The sequence below is a fragment of the Gekko japonicus genome, unplaced genomic scaffold (assembly GCF_001447785.1).
Source record: "Gekko japonicus isolate JY-2015 unplaced genomic scaffold, Gekko_japonicus_V1.1 scaffold958, whole genome shotgun sequence".
Classification (NCBI taxonomy): Eukaryota; Metazoa; Chordata; class Lepidosauria; order Squamata; family Gekkonidae; genus Gekko; species Gekko japonicus.
In genome coordinates this window covers 564,635-584,543 of record NW_015169806.1, presented here as the reverse complement: position 1 = coordinate 584,543, position 19,909 = coordinate 564,635, and the positions used below count along the sequence as shown (strand labels likewise).

General features: G+C 40.4%; 1 protein-coding gene across 1 annotated transcript in view; it reads right to left on the bottom strand.

Moving 5' to 3' along the window:
• The window catches only part of ADAM12 (ADAM metallopeptidase domain 12), a gene marked incomplete at its 3' end in the record, with an annotated part of 324,736 nt that overhangs the window by 113,103 nt on the left and 191,724 nt on the right, over positions 1 to 19,909 (bottom strand). Inside the window, exons 6-10 of the mRNA XM_015417139.1 lie at positions 18,800 to 18,983; positions 7,874 to 7,939; positions 6,268 to 6,339; positions 3,023 to 3,192; positions 1,320 to 1,404 (exon numbers count right to left, since the gene is read on the bottom strand). Of these exons, the coding sequence (XP_015272625.1) occupies positions 1,320 to 1,404; positions 3,023 to 3,192; positions 6,268 to 6,339; positions 7,874 to 7,939; positions 18,800 to 18,983 (577 nt within the window). The remainder of the gene's footprint in view (positions 1 to 1,319; positions 1,405 to 3,022; positions 3,193 to 6,267; positions 6,340 to 7,873; positions 7,940 to 18,799; positions 18,984 to 19,909) is intronic.

Sequence of the window (19,909 nt, the reverse complement as noted above, 5' to 3'; positions counted from 1 at the left end):
AAATGGAGGTCATACAGAAGTGCTTTGAAATCGCTGAAATGGACAAGATTTCTTGTAGATTGAAGGGAGAAGATGAACTACTTTTCGAGAAAAACTGGAAAAAATTGTATAATTTGAAGTTAAAGGTGGAGGGTTAATTTGGAGGTGAACTTAGAGTCGGTAAGGGGTTGTATGCACATCTGTGATATAATAGAAGATTAACTTGATGTTTGTTCATGTTTTGAAACTCAATAAAGAAAATTAAAAAATAAATAAATAAAAGAAACCCACACAGGTCATGCCCTTCAAGTTTGGGATATAGAATATATTATTAATACAGGAGATCCAGATTAATTATGAATCAAGATTGGAAGATGGCTCACCATCACTGTTTTCAGAATCTCACAAAAGCAAATCATATACTAAAGGTTTTTGAATAGCCAGTTTATTCAAATTTTATCCATTAATTTGTTTAAAAGCTTTCTTTGGTGGACAGTCTAATTTAAAGCTTTCTTGTAAAATGTGCAGCATCCATTGAGTACAGTAAAATCCTATTGCAGTTAGTCACAATAATATGCTTGAGCCCTATGGATTTCCACGGAGATATAATTTGCACTGGATTATGCAGTTAAAAGATAGTGCTGGAGAACACAGTTTCAGAAGTAGCTGTGTTGGTCTACAGTAGAACAGTTGGATTTGAGTCCAGTAGCACCTACAAGATTTTTGGGGAATGAGTCAAAACTCCCCTTGTTAGTGGCTAGATTCCGGTCTAGCAGCACTTTAGAGATCAACAAGATTTTCAGGGTATCAGTTTTTGAGAGTTTAGCTCATACCCTGAAAATCTTGTTGGTCTCTAATGTGCTGCTGGACTCAAATCTAGCCACTGGAGAACATATGCATGATGTTCACATACATTGTCAGTTTATCTATGGACTCTTCCTGGTACTTTCATTCTTGATTCTTTGCAAAATGGAACTAAGGATACTGTGGGGAAAAAATCAGGAATATTTATTCTGAAAGGCTCAGAATTCGGAGGGCAACTAAAAGAGAATTAGAAAGAGAAAACACACCTTTTTAAAAAGAAAATTCTTTCCTGAGTCTCCCCCAACCCCTGCCAAGACCACAACTCATCCGCACAGAGTACAAAATGAATCAAAACTATATCCAACATTGTCATGAAGTGAAAAAAGTCTAGAAGTCAAGTCAAGTCAAGTCAAGTCAAGTCAAGTCAAGTGAGCCTTTATTGGCATAAAGAAAGCTAGCTGCCCTGGCTTCTGCTAAATGTAAAAAAGTGTTTTGCATTGGATAAACAAAACAATGTGGTACTAACAAGCACTTACCATAACAATACCCCCAGACTGCTCAGCAGTACACATGCTCATTATGGGTGCCATACCAATGGTAGTACCTTGGAAGTATACTCCACTGAGGAAGAAAAGAATAAATGTTAAAAGAAGGCAAACAGCTTTTGAAGGCAGGTTTAGCCCCTCCGACCCACTGATATCCCCAAGCTCACCCTTATACTTTATCCCACATAAATTAATGGCTGAACAGGGGGAAATAAAGCACCACTTATGGAGACAAAGTTACTGAAAGGGACAAAACGCACCCCAACACCTGGCTTCTATTGACATGATTCTCATGGAGTTTGATTCATAGTATTAGTTATCACCTACAAGCCCTTCATATTGTTGGATCCACATATCTGCAGGACTGACCATCTTGATTTGTTGTGCTGTGACAGCTTCACTCATTTGAGCGAAGGCTTCTGAAGCTGCCACCTTGCAAATGGATAAGGTCAATGGCCTCTTGCATCTGAGTGTCCTCTGCTGTGGCTCCTGCCTGGAAAGAATGGCCTGCTTGACAAGATCAAGAAGCCTCTCACTCGTCTTGCATTCCAAATGATCAAGATGGGTAGCCTTGTTAGTCTGTCTGTAGCAGTAGAAAACAGCAAGAGTCCAGTAGCACCTTAGAGACTAACAAAATATGTGGCAGGGTATGTTAGTCTTCTGTTAGTCTTTAAGGCGCTACTGGGTTCCTGCTCTTTTCTCTTGCATTCCAAAGAATGTGTAAACACAGAATTGTCTGGGAGGGTTTTGGGGGGTTTTTTTGCATAAAGGAAACAGGGCTGTAGTTTTAATGCTTGAGAAAATTTTAGGCAATTCCCCATAGCACAGTTCAATGTATGTATGATAGTATTTTTGCATGATTTTCTGCATTTGCGATTCAGCTTTATTACAGCTTTATTACATATAGAATACTATATACTATATTTTTATTGCATCGTTCTCCAATTCTGCAATCGTGTTTTTCTGCATTGTTTGTTGTAGGTATTACACGAGGCGTGTCAAACATTTGTTATGAGGGCCAGAGCTGACATAAATGAGACCTTGTTGGGCCGGGCCATGTGTGTCATAAAATGTAATGCCAGGTAGCAGAGATATAAACTTTATAAAGGACACGAACACAAAGGGGTTTTTAATTTTAAAAAACATGCTTAAAATATTAGCAGTCTTGCAATATTTTGTTTATTTGTGTCTGATAACTGACACCTCTTGCTCTGAATTATTGCATCGAGATGTCTGTGCTGTGGCAATCCTGAGTATGCTGTTCAGGTGTGTATCTGTAAGCTGCAAGCCTACGATGATGCAGCAGCAGCAGAACTGGAAGAAGAAGCAGAAGACAGCCAGTTCTACTGCGGGCCTGATAGAAGCCCTCTGGGGGCCTGATCCGGCCCCCAGGCTGCATGTTTGACACCCCTGTATTACACTTTTATTTTTGTGCTCTCTAATTCTGCAATCCATTTTTAATTATTATATCACACCGTTACTACTATCCTGATTTATTGATTTGTTTTTTAAAATGATGTTTTCCACCTTGAGACTCAGTGAGATAGGCAGAAGTAAAATGACATAAATAAATAATATGACATAAGGATGGAAATTACACTAGAATTAGCAACTTTCATTACAATCTGGAATTCTGAATAGCATTTCTTGGACTATGAACTTCTCTCCCAGTATTCACTTCTCAGTAGGCATACCTCACTAGCTGTGCATTGTCGTGTGGTTTACGAGGTAGTAGCTTCAGCTTTCGCCAGTCCAGGAACTCATGTAGGCTGGTGAATGGGTCTTGGGTTATTGTGCACTTATCCATGTCATTCCAGATTTCCACTCCAACCAGAGCTATTCGAATATTTAGTGGCCTATAGAACTGATAAGAAAGCCAAATCAATATTTTGAACCCTATCCCATGGAAGTAAAATACAGAAGTGTAAACATCTAACATAGGATTGCTGTATTTTGAAAAGCAAAGAAGAGGGTGTATTTGGCTACTTCAAACAACTGATCGCCATTACAAATCTAATTTTAAATACCCCTACTATTTAAGCTGTGATAATTGCTACTATCTAGGAATATTCCTAACCTTCCAATCCAAAAAGAAGACATTTTCATCAGTTTTTTTTAAAAGAGCCCCAAAAAGGACAGACACACAAAAAAGAGGACATCTGGTAACCCTATCTAATATGACAAGCCCAGACCAGAGGATATTCTCTCCAGTCTTTTCTTATATGCAGTAGGGGGAAAGATTTCAACCCCATATTCTGGGCACAACTGTCCTGCCATGCATGAAATAAGGCAAACTAATGTAACACATAAATGCCTAAATTTCACAGTTGACTGCTGGATTGTAAAACAGATCTTGATTGTGCAGAACCATATTCAAACATTATACACATGAAAGGATTCTTGTGGTCTTGAAGACAGGACAGGCATGTCTGATGGGTGGAAGAGAAGACATGATCTCACTTTTCCAGCATGCATAGGAATGCAATCTGGGAGCATATCTTCCAAACCAAGTGATGGTTCGGTTTCCTAAAGATGCTACTAGTATAAATCTATGTATCAAGGCCCGATACTTGCACGGTTAGTCAATGAGAAAGAATAGAATTTTTAAAAACATTCACATCAGGCTCCTATAGTTTACTATATTTTGTTTCCTTTTAATAACCTAAAGTATTTGAGGTTTTAGTTTCAAACATATCAAAGGATCACTATAGCATTATAACATAGTATTGTAATTGTAATTTGGGCCCCATGCAACCTGAAACAGCTTGGTGTGGTTCCTGGGGAAACTAGACCTCAGATACCCCCCTCTTCGTTCCTTCATTCACAGGACAATTTGGCCATTCACCTTTGGCCTCAGCTTTCTACCCGTAAAATGGGACTCGTGCCGCTCCGCCTTAGAGGGCAGTTGTGAGGATGGTGAGAGAGGCCTGCACTCTGTCCTTGTGCGGGAGAAACAAGCAACAGCGAAATCTGTTGGAAGAGAAGGCCCAAGCACTATCTCAAGCCTCAGCCTCCATGGAAGGGAGGGAGGGGTTTGCAAACAAGTCAGTGTTTTATGGTTTTTACTATTGTAATTGCATGCTAGTTCCTCTGAATCCCCAGCTTTCATTAAAAAGTAGGTCTCTAGCTCTTTTCACTACAGAGAAAGTAAAAGGCATACCTCCACAATTAAAAAAGGCTAGAGAGGGTGCTTTTTTAATGAAAGCTGGGAACTCAGAGGAATTGGTATATTGTCACAATAGATGGCTACAATGCTAGTGATCCAGCTATTATTTATTTATTTATCTTTATTTAAAACATTGCAATGCGCCTTTCCACCCAAATAGGGCCTCCAAGGTGGTGAACATCAAATGTTAAAATATTTCAACATCAAAACAACTTTTAAAATAAATTATGTATAAAATAATTCAATTAAAACATATAAACACATGTAACATCGAAACCAATGAAGAGAGCCAATATCAGTTCTGGTAGTATGCCAAACAAAACAAAAAAGTCTTCACATGCTGGGAGATGAAAACAAAAGAGGGTGACAGAGAGTTTCAAAGTTTAGGTGCCATGACCAAGAAGGCCCTGTCTCAAGTTGGTACCCATTGAGCCTCAGATGGCAGGGGCACCTGAAGCACGGCTTCCAAAGATTACCAATGTATCACCAGTTTTTAAAAGACTGAAAAAACCCTCCAGTGGTATGCTGTGATGTAGTGGAAAATGGTGGATGCAAGGTATTTAAAAAAAATGGTGCCAATCTGGGTGAGACCTTGAGTAATGCATACCTTCCCATCCAAACCACTTCTTATTGGAGAAAAGAAGGTTCTGGAAATAGTGTTCCAAGAGCATGATGATTAGAATTCGATTAGACCACAAGGTAATGAGGATGCTTAAAATAAAAAGTCCTGAAGTTTGGTAGCCAAAGTGGATTAAAAAACCTCTGTGTGGAAGCAATCTAAATCAGGGGTGTGGAACTCATTTGTCATGAGGGCCGTATTTAACATAAAGGTCACTTTGTCAGGCCGGGCCATGTTATACCAGGTACGGGAAATCTAAACTTTGTAAAGGACACAAGGGCCCCTGCCACACGGCAGGGAAAAGACGGGGCGAAGCGCGGCTTTTAAAAGCCGCACCAAAAAAGAAACGCCGCGGCGGGATCCCACGGATCCCGGTAGCCGCGCTCCGTTGCTCCCCGGCACGATCAGATGCCGGGGAGGAAGATACTAGTCGGAGGGGGAGGCTGCCATACTGCGCATGCTCGAGCATGCGCAGTACGGCAGGGGGGCGGGGATGAGACAGCGGCAAGACACGCCGCCGATCCCACGGCCAGGATGAAGCGGACCATCCGGATGAACCACCGAAGGTAGGTGGTTCATCTTTGACGTGCTTCATCGGGGGAAGGGCTGGATTGGAGGCGCGAGCGCGACGCCAGGCAGATGTTGGCGTGGGATCGCGCCCGTTTGCTGTGCTTCCAATCTGGCCCGCTCCCAGCCCAAACTGCCTCGTATGAACGGGGCCAAGCAAACCCAACTAACAATGTTATTGTTCACTCAAAATATAAACATGCTTAAAACGTTAACACTCTAACAGTATTTCCTTAAATATCTCCCTGATGCCCACCCTCTCTTTCACCACCCATTACTCATTAGCACTGGGACAGGATACAGGGACATAATGCGCAGCCTCTGTCACCTGGCAATAAAGGTGATGATGACCAGTTGCTTGCAGGGCGGATAAGAGCCCTGGACAGGCCAGTTCAGGCCCACAGGTCATATGTTTGACACCCCTGATCTAAATGAATCTGGGCCACCAGCCATGCTCTCTGTTAAAATTATGACTTCTCAAAGTCATATTCTCAAAGCCTCAGTAACAGCAAGCATATACCATTCAAAAAGTAGACAATTTCACTGACATTGACACTACATCTATTGTCTCAACTAAAATACTTTACCTTATCAACGTAGTTTGCAATTTCTATCAGCCTCTGCTTCACTTTTTCCACATCCTTGCCCTGTCTCTGAAACTATAAGAAAATCTGAAGTAACACTGAGCATCTTTATTGTTTTCATTATTCTCCTGTCATCATCTACCTTTCCCAAGCAGTTATTCTCCATCTTGTCATTATCAACATATTATTATGTTGATTCCAGGGCAGTGTAAAAAACGAACAGATGTGTCAGGCCTATAAATAGCTCACATGCTCTGGACCACTTCCAGATAAAGGGGAATGCCACTAGTTGACAGTCCCAGATATTCATGATTATAGTAGTTCACAAGGGAAATTTGGTACAAAGGAGAAGTGCATTGTCTGCTATTGGCTGGAAACTGACATACAGATCAATTTTTTAATTGAAAACCTTTTCCTATTATAGCTTCCTCCCTATAACCATAGGAATTGATTTTTACATGAATACTAAGAACTGCCTTTACAGATTTCCAGAGGAGATCATTGAGGGCAAGGCTTAATTTAGTTAGCTTAAGATAATGCGTGTTCAGGGGTTCATAATGTTTGCCAAGAGTCTAGCAACCAGAAATTTAAATCTGGCCACCAGAAAAATGAATGTATGAAGGTACCTTGTAACAAGTTAGACCATTGCTCCATTTAGCCCAGTATTATCTAAGTGGAAGCAGCTCTTCCAGGTCTCGGGCAGAGACTACCTGAGATCCTTTTAATAGAATAAAAACTAGAACTATAAGAATCCAAAGTATTTGCTAATGTGACTGCAAGTACCCAGCTGTGATTAATCCCAATGAGTCCTTATTTCGCAGAAAGTTCACGGGGCACGCCTGTAACTATTCTCAGAATAAAAGTAGTGTAAGGTAAAGGTTCCCTTCCTCAAAAGCCAGTTGAATCCTACTCTAAGGTTGTGGTGCTCATCTCCGTTTCAAAGCCGAAGAGCCAGCACTGTCCAAAGACATTTCTGTGGTCATGTGGCCGGCATTACTAAACACCAAGGCTGTAGTGTACCAACTAGTGTACCAACCAAATAACTAAATAGATAAAAAATCAAGATAAACCATTCCCTGAGTTATAAGCAGGGGTCATTTCCTGCTGGAGCGCACAGGAGCAGAGCTTTGGCAGTAAAGAGCCCAGGGGGTGGGCACATGCAACAAGCCTCACCCCTTGCTCCCAGCAGCCCTCAGTCAGAGCAAGAAGCAGCCAGATAAGCTGCAGAGCCCCCCCCCCCCGGTCCAAAATAGTCCAGGGGCACCTTTCACACCACGCTTTATTTCAAAATAGTCCAGTGGCACCTTTAAGACCAAGTTTTATTCAGGTACAAGCTCTCCCTCCTCTGTGAGGGCAGATCTGCACATCCCCCCCCCCAATAGCTAGCAATCCAAAACAGTCCAGTGGAGCCTGAGCGGTGGGTGTTGCCTTCTGACACACTTCCGGTAATGTCAGGGGGTGTGGCATATGCAAATAAGTTCTGCTAATGAGTTCTGCTAATGAGCTCCTGCACCTCTTCTTCTACGAAATGCCCCCTGGTTATAAGACATTCTTTACCTTCCTTGCTGATGTAATTCTCTACACCAGTTTCATTTTAGTTCTTGCTTACCTCTCGGTTATCAGCCACAATAAGAAGTTCCACATACTTGGTGGATTTCAGAGCTTCCCGCTTGTGCTACCAAAATGAAAACCAGAAATTAGCACTTCTAGGGCTTCTAAATTTCGGGCTATTCATTTTTTATAGTTCTGCTTGTGTACAAACCCATTTAGAAATAATGAAAATACAGTCCCATATTTCCTCCAGCAATAGGTTTGCCATTTGCATTCTTGCAGCAGGTAAACCCCTGCTGTCAGCCCCAGTCCCATGCTTTCAATAAACTGAGGAGCAGGAACAAAAGTGGCTCTGAAATGGCCTCCAGTGTGATGCTCTTGGAATTTGCCTGTGTCATTATGGTCGCCCCCCCCAAAACACTAGGGGATATTCGTAAAGCATCACCTAGAAGTAATGTCACACCCTCCTCAATCCCCAGGCATCCATCACCAGTGATGGACGGGTTCAAGTTCCACCTTCCAGAGCATCAGCCAATCACTTTGAAATGATGGATTGGAATGTTGAAACGGGGGGGGGGCACTGATAGAGCTGGGGGTTGGATGTTGGTAGGAGAAGGTTTAAGAGGTTATGTTGGTTAGGCAGGGAGTCCATTAGGGACTTCAGATATGAGTTGGGTGCTGCTCCTGTCAAAAACATTCAAAAGAGGGAAGCCTATCTGCTCTGTGTTATATAGGTTTAGATACCATACCTGTTAAAACAGTGCAAACTTAAAAGCATTTCTGTTATAAATCAAACAAGAAACCTGCTTTATAACTTTTATGCTTTCTCAGGCCCCAGCTGTCAAGTAACTTTGTTACTGTAATACTGTGAGGGTTGGAGAAAAAGAGAACAAAGAAACAACCAAGCCACACATACCACTGAAATAAACTTTTTCCTTAGGTGTTTTCATTAAGCCTGCAGTGTGGTTCCTTCAAGCCTACAATCCCCTCATAACAGGTCAAGTGAATGGAAGGTTGGCACCCTGAGTCCAGGCACTGCCTTAATTGAGAAGTGGTCCCTAAATCGTCAATCATAAAAGGTATGAAATTTAAGTCTCTAGTTTTTAGATTTGACAATGGGGTATCGTCATACCAACCTCAAAATCTTCCAGCATTTGCCAAGGCAGTGCTAGCAACCCTATTCAGGGTGCTCTAATGTATATGGAATTCCCTGTCATAATTCCATCTAGATCTTGACCCAAACCTGACTCAGTCTCAACAATGCTTGTTGTATCACATGCCTTTAGACCACTGGCTCCCAAAGTGGGCAATACCACCCACTCAGGGGTGCTGGAACAATCTAGGTGGGCTGGAACAATCCAGGTGCAGATCCACAAACTGCAACTTTTTGTCCACTTCTTTAAGGTAGATGTCCGGGGGGTAATTTTTTTTCTGAAAAGGGGGCGTTAGGGTTAGGAATAAGTTTGGGAAACTCTGCTTTAGACCATACCCTAGGCCAATAATACTTGCATAGTCTGATGGAAAATGAGAAGGGGTAACATGCTTCAATGTATCCATCATGTAAAAAGCTAGTGAAGTGAGATGTAGCACAAGCAATCAGGGGTATAATGCATAGTCTGACTGGATAATATTGATGAGACTTCATGTCAAGCCTATCTACATAATTATCATTCACGTTTATGCTCCAACTACAGATGCTGATGAAAAAGAAATTGAAAGCTTTTATGTAAGCATCCAGGAAGAAACTGATCACATACCTAAACAAGATATGCTGTTAATCATATGTGAGTGAAGCACAAAAGTGGGAAACAAAGTAGAATCAAATATTTGAAAATTTGATCAACAGGCACAAAATGAAGCAAGAGAGTGACTTACAGGATTCTGTGAAGCCAACAAGTTGTTCATTGTGAACACGTTTCAGGCAAGCAAACAGACAACTGTATATGTGGACATCAGTGGATGATCAATACAGAAATCAGATAGATTACATAATCAGAAGCAGCAGGTGGAGAAGCTCAATTGTCTCTGCTAAAGCAGACCATGAACTGTTATTACTGAAAATTAGAATAAAGTGGAAGAAAAGCACCAAAACATTCATAATGCCAAAATACAATCTAAACAACATTCCTGAAGAGTTTAAGACCATCTAAATAACAGATTTGCATTACTAAGTTCAAGTGAACATGAACCAGAAGAACTGTGGGTTGAAACCAGAAATATTAACAAGGACAAATGTGCAAAGACTATTCCTGTAGCCAAAGGAATGAAAAGACTTGAGGGATGACTGATGAAACTCTTAAAATTGCTAAAGATTGACAAGCAAAGTAAAGGTGACAGAAATAGAATCAGAAGTCTAAATGTAGTGTTTCAGTGACTGGCATGTTGACACAAAGAGAACTATGATAAGAACCAGTGTAAAGAAATAAATGACAGCAACAAAAATGGAAAAACAAGAGATCCATTCCATGAGAGCCAAAACAGCAATGGGAAATATAAAGCACGGTTAGGCATGCTGAATGATTTACATAGAAACATATTAACTGAGCATAACAAAATAAAGACAAGGAACAATACACTGAAGAACTATAAAAAAGAGATGAAAGGATTACTGTTTCCTTCAAAGAAGAATCTTTTGAAGAATCAGCAATTTTAGAAAATGAAATAAAAGCTGCACTGAAAACAATTTGGAGAAACAAATCACCAGGAGTAGATGGGATACAAATAGTTTTTCCAAGCCACAGAAATGGACTCCATCAAAATCTTAACAAGAATATGCCAACAAACATGGAAAACAAAACCATGGCCCACAGACCATAAATGCTCAATCTACATTTCAACTGTACTGATTAGCAGGCTCAGAGTACCAGGTGCCAGAAGTCAGGCAAGGCAGAATCATTCAGTTCAAGGTCAGGGGTACAGAAGTCGGGAAAGGCAAAGTCATTCAGTCCAAAGGTCAGGGTTCCAGAAAACCAGGCAAGGCAGAGTTGGTGGTTGAGTGTCTATCGTATGCGTTGCATCCACACCTAACAGCCTCCCTTGGCTAGTTTTTATAGCCATATGCTTAAGGTTCATGCTTGTAGCCAGCTCCTCAGGGGTAATCCTGCAACTACTCATTTTTGCTATCAACAAGCAGCTAGGCCAAGAGGCATGCACTTTGTTGTCTCTCCTGAAAGTTCTGTACTTAGCATCCCTCTGTGGCACTCTAAGGATGTGGGTGATACTGGGTGTCTGGAAATTAAATGACCAACTGAGTTTCCCCTTTTGAATCAGGGCTGGAGGGTGTTGATGGCTCTGCACCAGCTGTGGGCTGTGAATCCTAACAAGCCTGCAGCTCATCTTCATGCTTGCTGGCTTCTGCTGACTCAGAGCTGGCTACATAGGGCCCCTCCTCTTCTGTGGAGTCCTTACTATTGCTGAGTCCTGGCTGGCCCACAAGAGTAACCAAGAAATCAGAAGGAGATTAAGAATGGGAAGGACAGCAATGAAGGAGCTGAAAAAGATCCTTGAGAGCCAGTTTGGTGTAGTAGTTAAGTGAGTGGACTCTAATCTGGGAGAACCAGGTTTGATTCCCCACTTCTCCACTTGCAGATGCTGGATGACTTTGGGCAAGCCATAGTTCTGTCAGAGCTGTTCTTGAAAGAGCAGTTTCTGTCAGAGATTTCTCAGCCCCACATACTTCACAGGGTGTCTGTTGTGGGGAGGGGAAGGGAAAGGAGTTTGTAAGCCGCTCTGAGACTCTGAGTGAAGGGTGGGGTATAAATCCAAACTCTTCTTCTTCCTTTTCTTAAGTGTAAGGATGTGTGGTCACCAAGATCAAGATAACATGCTATAGTAGTCCCCATTACTATGTTTGGGTGTGAAAGCTGGACAATGAAGAAAGCTGATAGAAAGTGGATTCATTTGAAATGTGATGTTGAAGGACAATTTTATGGATACCATGGACAGCCAAAAAGACAAATAAGTGGGTTCTAGATCAAATCAAGCCTGAACTCTCCCTAGAAGCTAAAGTGACTAAACCGAGCTATTGTACTTTGGCCACATGATAAGACAACTCACTGGAAAAGACAATAATGCTAGGAAAAGTTGAAGGCAGCAGGAAAAAAGGAAGACCCCATGAGATGGATTGACTCAACCAAGGAAGCCATGGCCCTCAGTTTGCAAAACCTGAGCAAGTTTGTCAACAATAGGATGTATTGAAGATAATTAATTCCTAGGGTCACCATAAGTCAGAAGTGACTTAGTGGAACTTAACATACACACATAAAGCCAGTGTGATATAGCGGGTAGAGTGTCGGACTATAATTAGGAGGACCTGACTTCAATTCTCCACTCTCCCACAAAGGTCACTGGGTGATTTTGACTCAGTAGCTAGAGTCTCTCTTAAAGTTGCTGTGAGGAAAAGAAAACGAGGTAACCCTGAGCTCTTTGAAGGAAAAGTAGAAAATGTATACTCACATTTGATGTATGTATATAATACTGACAAGATAACCTTTTTGTCACTACAGCCATGAAAGATGTCAAAGATCCAAATGAATTTAATTGAGAAAATCATTTTTGGAGGGGGAAAAGTAAAAGACATTAAATGGGTAGAGAATCCCTTCCTATATAGTACATTAAAAATTTGGATTAAATGGAAAAATAAATTGATTCCAGAGATATCCCTGCTAATTTCTATCATATTACATCCTTATTTCTCATGTCTGGATAAACCAGGAAGCTATCTCAAATGGAAAGAAAAAGGGATTTATAGGATCAGAGATCTTTATGTAGATGGGACTCCCTTTACTGTGATGCAACTAAAAGAAAAATGGCAAGGAGAGTTAAATTGGTTCTCTCTATATCAATTGCATTATCTAATTGTAATCTCTATGGTAAGGCAAATCATGACTAGAAAGCTGTTGAAATTTTAACAGATTTTAATGCAACATATGACAAGTCTAAAAGGAGTAATCTCTAAAATATAAGATTATTTAATTGAGATAGATTCAGGTTCACTAAATGGGTTGAAAAGAACATGGGAGAAAGATATCGGAATAAAGAGCGAACAAATATTTGGAATAAGATACGGTATACCCAAACAAGGAAAACTATATCAATAGCTCTTAGAGAGAACTCCATGAAATTACAACACAAGTGGTATTTTACTCCAATTCACCTTGCAAGAATAACCAACACAAATAATAAAAAATCCTGGAGAATGTGTAATCAGCAAGGTGATTATATTCATAAGTGGTGGCTATGCCCAGTAGTGTCACAGTTCTGAGAGAAGCTATTTGCAGAAATGGCAAAAATTACATGTCAAACCATCTGTGTTACACTAGGTTTGGCCCTATTAACAATATGAGAGAAACAAAATGAAAACGTGACTTCAAAAGGACTAACAGTGCTTATGTTAATGGGGGTGCACAGAACAGTTGTTAAAAGTTGGAAAGCTGCAGAATTATTAACATTACACTCATGGTATTCTGAGTAATGGCAGATTGCAATACCTGAAAATTAACAAATCAAATTAGAATAATTAAATCTAAAGCCAAACCTGTAGACTTTTTTGAAACGTGGTATGATTTTATTTCATACAGAACTCAGAACAATACTCAAAGTATGCTTAAGCCCTTCCTCAGATTATGGGACAAAATTAAGTAAGCGTTTCTCTATACTTTAATCATATTGTAATTACACATTAATTATGCATGTTTACAAGAAAAGAAAAAAGAAGGGGAAATAACTCCTTCTCTTTGTATGTATGCCAAATGTTTAGCTCTCTATCAATGCCTTCATTTGCTTGCTTTTTACTTTTTGTTTTGATTCTCTTTTCTTCTTTGTTTTTTTGTTATATGTACACTGTAGGTTGTTTTTCTATATGGGGAGTGGGGTGTGTACTTTATTTTTATATCTGTTTCTTTTCTATATTTAAATAAAATTTATATTAAAAAAGATCTAGATGCCCTCTTGGAAGTAGCTCATGTCAAATTTTTGTTTTGTTTTATTTTAGCTTAGTTTATTTATAGCCCGCTTTTCTACCCTAACATTCTCCCTTCTTTATTTTGTCCTAACAACAACCTTATGAGGTATGTTAGGCTGAGAGTGTGTGACTGGCCAAGGATCACCCCAGCAACCTTCCATAGCAGAATGGTAATTCGAACCTGGATCTCCCATGGTTCATCCTTGAAATAGCATGTTTGTTTATATGTGCTTGTTCTCATGTGATGTTCATATTATTAGAGTGTAAAATAACTGAAAGCCTGAAACACATATTAACATGGATTCAGATGAAAAAATATCCAAAGGCACAACAAATGAATAAGTCTGCCTCAATGTGAAGCTATTAAGAATGCTTACCCGGGGAGTAAACCCCACTGAAATGAGAGAGATTTGCTTATGAGTAAACACGCACAGGTTAAATGTTCTCCGAGGTGATGTTATTATATTATCATCTATAGTGCCAGGAAGTTTTTATTGCAGGCAAGCTGGCCACCACTTTTTCCTACTATGAAATCGGGGACAGAAATGAGCTTTCGACAGAATTTAACAAGTTTGAGCAAAAGCTTTCGTGCTTATCATACTAAATAATTGCATATTGTCCTGGGTCTAAACAAATGATTTCCAACATAAAAAAAACAAAACTAAAGCAATTTAATCCAAATTGAATGTCCAATTCTAGACGCTTGGAAGAGATTCCTTAACAAGCTGAGGTGGTCTGAAACAATAAAGCTGGAGTCTCCAGGCAAGATTTATAAGGACATTTATTTGTGCATTGCTGAAATACTATACTGCCCAGCTTACTTCTCAACAGTCACATTATACACCCCCCACACCAAAACCAAAAACCTGAAAATCAAGAGGAACTTATTGGCAAGAGTACATACTGTCTAATGACTCTTCCATTTTTAAAGGTGAAGGGCATGAGCCTGTGAGATCCTGCATCAACACCCAGGATTGGGCTCAACTAGTACCATATAGTTAGACACAGGATGCCAAATGTACGCAGCAGCATTTATAGGCACTGCTGTGCTGGAACAACAGCATTACTACAGTGGACTGCTGTGCTGCACAATACTGCACAATACTGTGACAGAGTTTGCACAAAGGTGTACAGAAAGCAGGGTAGTGAACAATTTGCAGGTACATATGAACAGAAACTCAGCTGATGCATAGCATGCGTGACACAACACTCTATTATAGATATGTTTGCACATGATACTCCAGTGGAAGAAGTCACTAAGGCCATCCTGTATCATCAATATATCTAATAGTTCACTTGGCCCCATCTGTTGATACTTAAATCTGCAGACTGGAGCCATATACACAGAAGGGAACTTTTTCAGCAAACTTGTGGGACACTTGCAGCTTAGCAAAGAAATCTAAAACTGGGGAGGAAAAGAAGGAGTTTTTGTCTGTGCGTGCACACACAATGCACCTCCACTGGAGCCGCTGATGGGCAACGGCAGTAGACCTTCAGGTGTGTAGGGGAAGGGGGTGGGGTGTGCACAGTGGTAGGGGGCAGGGCAGCAGGAAAGGGGTGAGAGGAGGAGAAACCCCACACAACTTGAGATGGCAGGGAGTGAGAGCTGCTATGGCAGACAAGTAGTGGGAGCTGGGTGGGCTGGCAAATAGCTGGCCTACCAAGTGACATGGGGAGGATATGTGGGTGAACAGAGTGGTGGGGAGTGCAGTGGGAGGAAAGGCAGGCAGAGCACTGAGGGGGATGGATGGGCAGGCAAAGTGCTTTGGAGGGATGGATGAGCAGGCAGAGTGGCAAGCAGGGGAATGAGTGGGCAGGCAGAACTGTGAGGAGGATGGGCAGGCAGACAGAGCAGCAAGAAGGCAGGCAAGTTGTGGAAGAGGGATGGTTGGGTAGGCAAAATGGTGAGGAGAGGGAGGAGATGGCAGAGACTGAGGAAAGGGGGCAGTGGGAGGGCAAGGGGGGCAGTGCTGGAGCTAAGGGGGCAAGAAGAAGTAGGGTATAGAAGGAAAAAGATGGCAGGAGGAAGTGTCAGTTGGATGAAAGCAAATAGAAATGTTGCTGGGGTGGGTGTCAGAAGTGAGAAGACACTGGGAGAATTTAGCTATGGTAATTTTAAGTAGCCAGCAGTGGGGGGGAAATAATTTACATTATTTTGCTGTACATACCACTCTTATTTGTGTATATTGCAATGAACTTTCATTGGTGTTTTACTCAAAATGGTACCAGATAGCCCATGATCAGTAGCCATGTTGCAATTGTCTTTTTTTTTTTATAAAGGGGGTGGACTTCAAATTATTGCAAGAACATTTTGGGGGAAAGCACAGCAGTTTTAACAAGTGACATCTTGGGTGACAGATCTCAATTTAGTGCTAGTGCACAGGATCACTCAAATTTTACAAAGGGGGAAGGCACCCTCGAATTTTAAAACTGGATTGTCATCCAGTGCGAACAGGAAAACAATGACTGTAAAGCAGGAAATAGTATGAGGGAAAGGGATGAGGTGCAGAGCACTGGATTCCAAAACTTGGAGATCAACCACACAGATCGTAAGGTCAGTATGCAGAATGGGCCATACTGCTTTATTGTGCCTGTGGGTTTAAAGTTTCTAAGCTGCCTGATGCTGAATGCTCTCAATTCATTCTGCATTACTCTTCTTCAGACATTTGGGAGGTGGGTTTATAATAGAATGGTCAACATCATCCAGCATCCTGTTTCTAACAGATTTATGTATTTACATTATTCATAGCTTGCCTTTCTTGCTGAGGCTCAAGGAGGATTACATTGTGTAAGTTTATGCGATGAACAGGCAGGGACATTGTATAAACAGTGCAACAGGATTTGGATTACAGAAATTTGAAAATCATCCAGATGGCCTGGAAAGGTGCACAAAGAGAAGACTCCTCCTTGCTGCCACCTCAGCCAGTGGAATTCAGAAGTATATTACTTCTGAACATGACAGTTCCATTTTGCCATCATGGTTAATAGCCACTGATGGACCTTTCCTCCATGCATTTGTCTAATCCCTTTTTTAAGCCACTCTTTTAAAAATGAATTCCTTTTATATGTGAAGTTTTAACAGACACCCATAATACATTATGAGTTTCTAATACTTCAAAACAAACTAATGAGAGGTATTTTGCCTGATCCCTAAAGTGTAAATTACAAAGGAATAAAAACTTCATAAAACAACTGAGCTCTATAAGATATAGAACCAACTATAGTAGGTTTAAGCTTGAGAGCATGTTCTGCCTGATTAATATTATTAATCATTCCATTACTAGCTGGGGGGGGGGTTGTTTCCTGGATAGACCATTTGTTTCTAAAATGTCCCTAATTATCACTTCTCTTGGCTTGCATGGCACAGCTAATCTCTGTTTTAGCACAATCAACTTCCTCATTCATCCAAGATTGCAATTTTTAAAAAGAAATAATTAAGCTACATAAGAGATTTACCAAATTATGTTAATATGAACAGGAAAAAATAACATCCGTAAATTCTGAGTCTTCTTTTCACCATGCCATTATTTCATAGTCTGTTTAGGAGTATTTTTTAAATTGAACTTATTATTGAAATGATTGGGCAGGAAGGATAAGGCAGCTGCTGAGAAGTTTATCGCACGGTGGCCGAAATCACATACCAGCCACATGGTAAACTTTATTCTTTGCATACTGGTTGCTGCCTTCTTCGATTTCTAAGTGGAACTGCAAGGAAGGGATACTAATGCTGGGTTTACCATGTGGTTGGAATCTAGAGACCAACTCTTTATGCCCTTACATATGCAATGCAGAATGAAGTTTGAGTCCGGTAGCACCTTTAAGACCAACACATTTTTATTCAAGGTATAAATTTTTGTGCACAAGCACAATTCTTCAGATAATGAAGTACCTTTTTCAGATCTGTATAGGAAGAAGTGTGCTTGCACACGAATACTTATACCTTGAATAAAATGTTGTTGGTCTTAAGGGTGCCACTGGACTAAAACTTTGTTCTACTGCTTCAGACCAACATGGCTACCCACCTGAATTTATGCAATGCAATACTCTTTCAGTGGCTACATCATTGGTATTTGGTTTTCTGTTGTCTATTTGTGGAAGCAAATAGAAGATAGTATTTTAAAAGTGATATTAAAATTTCCAAGCTCTTGATCAAGTGCTGGAATTTATTTGCGGTCCTGTTGAAAGTCTTGAGGGAATATGAGCACATATGAACCCAGGACTTTAGTCAGGATAAGGCCAGTGGCTCAGACATTTGAGATGTACAATATGGTAGATGTTACAATAACTGTAGGATGGATAAACTAACACAGTTACCCTAAAAATACATTAGAATTTGATAAAAAATCTCCTTTTCAAGCTGCCTTTGTATTCCATTTTAGTAACTGGTTGCTCATGGATTTTTTCTGTCATTTTAGACAGACCCGTTTTAGTAACTGGCTGCTAGCAGAATTTATTTACCTGTTCATACAAACCTGCTTCAGTCAGATTAGAAAAGCTTGGTTGAGCTGCTTTTGAAAAAAACTGGTTTTTCCATTTTCAACCCCTTCATTGAGCTTCTGAATTCCTGTGGTGTGCTGTTTAAAATGTCCATAGCACTTCCTACAATGCTGCTCCCCCCCCTTTTGCTGCATAATTTCCCTTGGACTTTTTTTAACGTTCTAAAGTGAGTACTATAGCGCTAAACCCTACTGAGATGCATTGACTCATTGAAGTCAATGCATCTCAACGGTGCCGCTATAGCACTTCAGTGTTATAGCAGTTTAGTACTATAGCGCTCACCTTAGAACATTTTTTAAAAGTCTGAGGAAGATCACTTGATGAAAAAGGGTGTGTGGGGGAAGTGGCACTGTTTGAAATGACCAAAGCACCTCCGAGACGGCTCATTAACGGAAGGAAATTCACTGTATGAAACCCCCATCCCTGTGTTGCTTTACTTGAAATTGGGCCAACAACAAATAACATCTGGTATGGAACGGTAATGTGAAAAGAAGCTTGAAGTACAAAACTGTGATTTTGACTTACCCTGCTAAAAAACATCTGATTAGACTGTGCAGCATCTTCCCATGTGATACCTGAGATGTTGAGATGATGACCACAAGAACCCAGTGCTAGTTTTAGGTTCTCTGCTTGGTATATTATGTGTTCACTTATAGCACCTTCCAATGGCTCCAATATATAGGTTTTATCATCAAATAAAATATATCCCCTGTGGTATAAAAATATAAATTATACATATTTTTACAGTGCTAAGGTGATCAAGTAACAGATTTTTAACACATATGAAAGAGGAACATATGTTCAGAGTATCAAACCATGCAATGGGGCACAAGCTGTAAATTCTGTTTGTAATGGTCACATACTATTCACTACTCTGAAGATTCAATTTATCTCTGCTTAAACTCTGGAGTCTACTGCCAAGCTAAACTATATTTGCATTTTATAGAGATGCATTACTACTGTTCAGAATATCTGCAATGGCCCTGCAAAATTAACAAAAATGAATGAAATGTGAGTGTACTTAAGTGTCTGAATAAACATCAATAAAAATAATAAACTAGAAATTAATGCTAACTTGCTTAGAGCAACCTAAATTAAATCAAATTGGTATATTAAGAATGAAGACAGAGGATCTGTCCAGTAGATCAGGCTTTAATAACAGACCAACACACCATGGTTTAAGTGTACAGAATAAGATAGGAATGGGCATCAGCCTTACTAGCATTTTCCCTGTGCCACTTGGATTAGAAAGCAAGGGGATAGAAGGATTTTCTGTTAGTGGAGCACAACCTTCTTACATTCTTCCTCCTGCTACAGCCTAAAATGCCTTCCAAAATGCTGTTCCTGAGGATCCCTCAGGAAATCCATCAGTGGAAATACTCCATAGGATCTGCACCCTAAGGTGCTGATTAATTACTCCATTGTTTGCAACAAAATAGTATTTAGTTACAGAAGAACTGACAGACTATGGTTTATGCTTATATGCAAACCTAGGCTACTTCCACCCAGGTGCAGGAAAAAGTACCCCCACTGTGGAAGTAGCAGATAGCAGCAAGTAGGGATGGGCACAAACCAGGAAAATGCGATCTAGTTTGGTTTGTGACATGCTCTGTTCATGAACCATGGACCATCCCA